Source organism: Triticum urartu, chromosome 3 (genome assembly GCF_003073215.2).
Source record: "Triticum urartu cultivar G1812 chromosome 3, Tu2.1, whole genome shotgun sequence".
NCBI classification, from domain to species: Eukaryota; Viridiplantae; Streptophyta; class Magnoliopsida; order Poales; family Poaceae; genus Triticum; species Triticum urartu.
Window position 1 is genome coordinate 699,753,037 of NC_053024.1, and position 7,055 is coordinate 699,760,091.

At 43.6% G+C, this 7,055-nt stretch overlaps 1 protein-coding gene across 1 annotated transcript; it reads right to left on the reverse strand.

The window, feature by feature from the left end:
* Positions 1-2,468: 2,468 nt before the first annotated feature.
* LOC125547219 (L-type lectin-domain containing receptor kinase IX.2-like) lies at positions 2,469-5,620 on the reverse strand. The gene is made up of 2 exons (XM_048711183.1): positions 4,324-5,620; positions 2,469-3,319 (listed from the first exon to the last, which is right to left on the reverse strand). The coding sequence occupies exons 1-2, from the start codon at positions 5,618-5,620 to the stop codon at positions 2,469-2,471; spliced, it is 2,148 nt and encodes a 715-aa protein (XP_048567140.1).
* Positions 5,621-7,055: the final 1,435 nt, after the last annotated feature.

A 7,055-nucleotide genomic window follows, 5' to 3' on the forward strand; every position in this document is an offset into this window, starting at 1 on the left:
TTTGCATGAGACAACGACGGCGAGTTACGACATGATGCATGGCGGCGACGGCGAGCTGTGACGGTGGACAAGGCATTCACGGTAGCTGGGGCATCGCGAGTCGACGAGCAAAGCATCGGCGCATGTCGCCGGCAAAGCATTTGCCGGATGACGGAGTGCTCGAGAAGCGACGGCGGCAAGTTTCCACGGCGATGCAAGGCAGCCACGACGAACTGCGACAATGGACAGGGCATTCATGGAAGCTGGGTGTCGTGAGTCAACGAGCAAAGCTATGACGCATGTCATTGACAGTCCGTTCCATGCAGGCGAAAGACACGGGTTCAGTTTTTGCATGCATTCAACGGGTTCAGTTTTACATGCATTCGGCGGGCTCAGTTTTGCATGACTCTATGCACCAGATACAATGTATACGGCTGGACGCATCCAACGGACGCGGGTGGACCGGCGGAGTGACTCGGCCGGTCGACCGGCGCAGAGTAGCGCCCATATGACGAATCATGGGACCAACTTGGACATAACAAATTCGCAGGCATCTTAAATTTAGCAAAACCATATCGACATATATTATATTATTAAAATGATAGAAAAGGAACGGCTCAGATATTACAGTAGAAGACCAACTCCAGTATGGCTATGCCACCACGCAAAAGATAAAATAAAATAACGGCTATGCCAAGACATGGTCATGCAGCGTATTATGTAGAAAAGTATATGTATTTTCTCAATTAAAAATAAAATAAAATGAATTCTATATTTACTTCACAAATTACATAAAATAGCTACATTTTAAAAAGAACGTATTGAAATTACCATTAAAAATAATGAAATCACGATTAAAAATAATAGAAAATTATGCCTATATATTTATTTCCCAAATTTCATAAATAGCTACATTATAAAAATTCATACTATGAAAATTACGATTTGATCAGGACAAAAAGAGACAAGCTGAGATATGCTTCAATTGGCAGTGGCTGGCATATTTCATGATTGTCGGAAGCTCGGAAAGGACAAATCTGGTGACTTTGAAGAATAAAAATGTCTAGTGCATGCACGCATGATATCTGGTTCGAAAGAGTAATAGAAATATTGATTCCAAATGTACAACATGCACGAGCCATATATCATATGAAAGGAGTAAAACAATGTTGTACTAATGATAGTACATATTGAAAATAAGCAATAGATGTCGAGTATTTATTAGATATACATTCGTTTAACATTGGCTATATAATATATGTTATAGCAATATACAATATGGGTACAATCAGAAAGAATAATCTAAGGTGGGAGAGAGAATAGGGAATGTTTAAAACACAAAGAGAGAGAGAGAGAGAGAGAGAGAGAGAGAGAGAGGGATTCAAAAAATACTGGATTGGTCCTAATAGTATGATAATAAGTATTAGCATAATTTGAGCTCACTGATGAGACTGAGCATAATAAATACAAATGGCAAGAAAATAATAATAAAATCACACGAGCATGATAAGGGAAAATGAACTATGATACGAATTGCTTTCATGATTTGCAAGATAAACGACATTCACAAATCCAATTGTGACTCAAAGATAATCCACATAAAATATATGACTCTGAAATAAAAGAGTGAGTGCAAGATTTGGTTTCACAAAGGTGTCAAAAAAATGTAACCCAACACAAAACAAGTAAGAGATGATACAAAAAATAATTAGTGACGAGTCAGAGTGAAAGAGAGAATGTTTTTGGAAATTTAGATAATATATACCAATAATAATATTGCCGTACATTTTTCAACTTAGATGAGTTGCCTTCAAATAAGATAGAATCACGACATTGTACAAATTAAAAATACCAGTGCAATACACCCACAAGAAGCCATTTATAACATGAATGTAAATCTGTGTGCAAAGGAGAAAAAAGAGACTAAGATTTATGAACATCAAGCGAGGCATTAAATTGCATAGATAAAAAAGATTTGTCAATTGGTGGCATGGGTGTATGAAAATAACTTAAGATTTATCTACAAGTCATGGATGGTTAGATTTATTCTTAATGATATAATCATAGAACCAATTGATCGAAAGATGAATTACTAGGGAATGCCGCAAATTAATACGATTGACCTATGTTTTCGCATGGGTGTCTTTCACCTCAATAGCACCCGACTTGCGTTGTCACACTCCAAAATCGTCACGAGCAACTTTGCAATACAAAGATTTCTTCCAAAATCCACATTTAATATGCTTTGCATAGACATTTTGCTGCCAATGTAGCGGCCAATTTGGTTAATGAACGGTTGATTATGAGCCAAGAGAGTAATTATTCCAGTACATCGAAAATAATAAATCTAGCCGCACAAATGCGTGGGTCACCTTGCTAGTTTTATAGTACAACAAGTGAATTTTCACTCTTACTATATTCTACTTGGCATTTCTCAAAGATGGGAGTCACTGCTTGTCATGAGGGCGATAAAGTGTTGGAGCTGAAATTTAAGCACGCCCTCTGGTAAGGCTTGCCATACTCTTGTCGAGATTACTTACCATTGATGTACCTAGGCTATCATCATTGCAGGTCACTGAATGACCCTCTTCCTGCGGTGGCCACACGAATCTTGGCTTCAGAGGTGACACCTGTGGTGGTGGAGCTAACTTGGCGATGACCTGCACCACTTCGCGCATGGTTGGCCGGTCTGACGGGTTTGGGTTGCTGCAGGCCAAGCCCAGGAGCAGCAAGCGTTCCGCATCGCCAACATTGTCTAGCTGCTCCTCATTGTCGGGAGAAAAACCACTGATCAACATGGCATCCACGCATTCCAATAGCCTCCCCTCTCGGTGAAGACGCCACACTCTATCGGTGATATGCATGTCGTCATCATCCACCACCTCATGATCAGCCAACGCCCGTAGCCCTGTGACAACCTCGAGGATGAGCACCCCAAGAGCGTAGATGTCTGTCTGCCGCGTCGCCTTGCGGCAAACTGGGTACTCTGGGGCGATGTAGCCCCAGGTGCCACCCACGCCGGTGACGGAATTTCTGTCAATGGCAACGGTGCAAGCCAGGCCAAAGTCGCCGAGGCAAGCCTGGAACCTCGAGTCCAGCATGATGTTGCTTGCCTTGATGTCCCGGTGGAGCACCATGGGCTCATACTCGTGGTGGACATAGTGCAGAGCAGTGGCTATGCCCATGATGATCTCATAGCGGGTTGCCCATCGCCGAATGGCATCATCAATGTTTTGTTGCTTGGTGCCGCTGCCGCCTCTATGGAAAATATGTTGGTCTAAGCTGCCATTATTCATGAATTCGAACACAAGCAGTGGCACTCCTTTGTTGTAAGACCACCCTGAAAAAATGTTTAAGTGCACAGTTATGAAAATTAGCATTTTTTGTAGCGTTACGAATGCCTGGCTAGAATCTTATAATGGATCTGTAGACGAAGGGACCCCACTTTCTATGCCAGCTACATTTTTTAGCTTTCTGAATCGACGTCTCACCATAAGTCCCAATTGAAAATAGAACATATATACAATGCAGTAAAAGTTTGCTAAAAATTCATTTACATTTTCATAATGTAGGCTTGGACTTAATAATGTGTGGTCTGAGGTGAATGTAGAAAAAAAAAGAACTTTAGCATAATCATCATGTTTCTTCTGAATTTTTCTTAGACATTAGCTAGCTTGTGAATCACTAGATGAAACCAAGTATCTGTCATATGGTGTGATTATCCCATATATGTTTGGCTGTCCCTTCATGGATAGTTTAATAAAATTCTTCATCACCGCTGGTTTTTTTACGAGACTGTATATACATGGTTTGAACATATGTAAGGTGGCAAAATATTAGGTATATATACTCTTTTGTATTAGATAAACCTTCTGTAATTGTTTTATTTTGATGGTTCGATAGTTGTTTAACAGAGTTTGATGAACCGTTTCTTTCTTATTATTTTACCGTGTGGTTAACAACATTTTTCTAGTTAATTCATGGATATTTACTAAGGGGGGCTATAAATTAACTCCAGCTTGCACCATGGTATAACCACTATAACCTGAGCCATTAGCAGGATTTGTTTAAAAATTCAAATGGGGGCCATGAGAGAAAAGTCTCTGTCGGTGTCCCTTTCTCCTAAAAAGCGTCGAATAATCCAGGGCTTGAAAGATCAACACTAGGGGAGTCGTAAAGAGTGTATATGGCCTAACTGCCAAGAAATGTTGCAATGATCTGAAAATACGTAGGCGATTGAAAACACGTATCCACCAACACAAAATCTTAAATTCAAATCAAAAGGAAACACAGTAAACGAAAAAAAGAAAGCCCAACACTGAATAATTTTTTGACGATGCTCACCGATGAGGGGGACGATGTTCTTGTGGCGCAACCGGTTGATGATGCTGACCTCGGTGAGGAAGTCGTCGTATCGGCGGTTCTGCACGTCACGCGTGAACCTCTTGATGGCCACGTCCATCGGCCGCTCCAACTTGGAAGCGGAGGCGGGGAGTGTGCACCTATACACGGTGCCAAACCCGCCTCCACCGAGCTTCATGCCGTCATGGAAGTTGTTGGTGGCTTTTCTGATATCGATGAAGTCGATCTTGGTGGGTACCCCAGGGAGGCGCTCCATGGACCTGGCGAGCTGGTCCAGGTCCTTGTGCCACCTCCGGTATCTTGAGTTGAAGTAGCACGCCAGGGTGGCGGCCACCACGGCGGTGGCGGCTATAGAACCAAGGACCGATGACAATATGGTGACCTTCCTTGACAGGAAGCCTCTTTTGACGGGGTAGCAAGGGAAGTTGTCGACCGTTGCGGTGAAGCGGATGCCTCTGATACGGAGTCGCGACTCCACCGTGGAGAGGAATCCAAAATAGGCAAATGGGGATGTCGGAGAAATGACGCTGCCGATGCTGAATGGCGCCATGCCTATGGCATTGCTAGGTTTGGGCTTGCCCTCAGCGTCTGCGTACACAGACAGCAGCCCGACATGGTCGTAGTCGATCCACACAGAATAGTTGGGGCCGACTATGCTGGTAAAGATATTGACAACCAGCACGCGTTCACCAACATACCCCGTCTGCGTGGGGCTAGCCAGCATTCCGATGGTCATGTCGACGTACATGTCGACTCCGTAGACGGAGCCGCTCCGGTATGTAGTGTTGGCAAAACCGGAGCGGTTGGCTTGCGGGTAGAAACTGGTATCGAACACCAGTTCCTTTGCCAAGGGCAAGGAGTCGTTTACCTGAAGAAAATCAAGGGTCTCCGCAGGGAGGATAAGGAAGGCGAGGTGATTGCTTGCAGCCGATGTCGTCTGGTTCCGCACGACGATGGTGACACTGAAGGACGCCTCGTCGACCCCCAACCCGTCGGGACGCTTTTGATAGAGTTCTATCAAGCGATCCATGGTGGACAACACTGTGTTGTTCAGGGCGGCGTAGGATAGGTTGTAGAGGTGCATTTGTGCGAACCCGGAGTCCTTGTCGACCAGGAATACAAGATCGGGGTCGTCCAGGGTGTAGTTCCTCCCCTGGTCCTCGTCGGAGTCGCGGACTATGCACGGCATCTCCTTCACCTTGGCGTGTGAGAAGGAGATGATCGATAGGAGGATGATGATGCAAAGACATGGGACGAGCTGGTTGAGCTGGAAGGCCATTGTTTCGCCAACCTTTGTCACTATAAGCTTGCTTTATATACATCCTCAAAAAACAAAAACAAAAAACTTGCTTTATATACCAGAGACTACTGAGTCTGTGAGTGCGCTTATGTGTGCAGATTCCACGCCCAAGAAAGATAGAGTACAAGCTAGGCTGCTCGCGAGTGCCGGCCGGTGATACGGAATTTTAGTTTTGAAAATAAGAGTGATTACGCTGCTCGCGAGTGCCGGCATGTTATTTTCAGTTGGTCCGATGAAAATATTCTCATCCATGTATCAGGCCGGCACCTTGTCACTGAGATAGCTTAATAATTAACGACACCGTAGCCACTAGTCATCGTCGCAAGCCTTAACTGCCGGCTTCAACTGCTGCTGCTGCAATATCATAAGCAGTTTGGAAAGGCAGTCAGAACTTTGGTTAGTACCTCCAACACATCAGTCACGTCACGTGTACTAGGGCTTTTGGCCTTGTGCTTATAAAATCCACCTTCCGTGTGGAGCTCCGATAGTAGAAGCGGTAGCAGTTCTTTTAAAGGCCTGGCTACATCAGATCACTTAGATCTATGGAAACTTCGCATTCGTACGACATTCATGTTTACCCGATCATACGAGGTTCCTTTATATAATCCTCATTTTTGGCCCCAAGTGGTTCCTGTGGATAATTGTACGAGGTTCACCTGGCAACAAATGTCAGGCTCTGGCCGCGAGCAAAACCCGCCGTCAACACTCAGTGCAACACACTGGCATGGTACTTTTGCAGCTAGCAAGCACAACAGCGTCTAAAGTACGCTGAAACGAACAGATAACTACTCACACGTCTTAGGTTAGACAAGATCACAAGAGTGATACTCCCTCCCTCCATTTTTATAAACAAGACCACAAACTTATATTACACGTACCCCAAGCCCTGTAAGACGTCATCTACGCCCAACGTTTCTAAATAAAAAATGTCCATTTTACTACGTTGAAGAAACTTGTTATTATATATGATGATGATATTATTGTCACAAGTTCATCCAATGAGGCAGTAACAGGCTCGATAAAGGATCTGAATGTAGAATTTGGTCTCAAGGACATAGGAGACTTCAACTTCTTCCTTGGCATAAAAGTGAAAAGAAATGGTATGATCTTCGTCCCTCTCAAGAAAAATAAGCAACTGAACTTGTAGCTAGAGCTGGACAATAAGGTTGTAAGTCATCACCAACTCCATTGCGTCATCAATAGTATAGCACCAACTACAGAAGTATTGTTTGTGCCCTGAAATATTTGACTCTGACTAGGCCTGATATTTCTTTCTTTTGTAAATAACTATGTCAATTTCTTCACACACCTACTACTGCTCATTGGACAGTTGCCAAGTGCAGAGTCAGATATGTGAAAGATACTGTGAATGTTGGTTTAACCTTTAACAAATCATCATCCACCCTTGTAAATG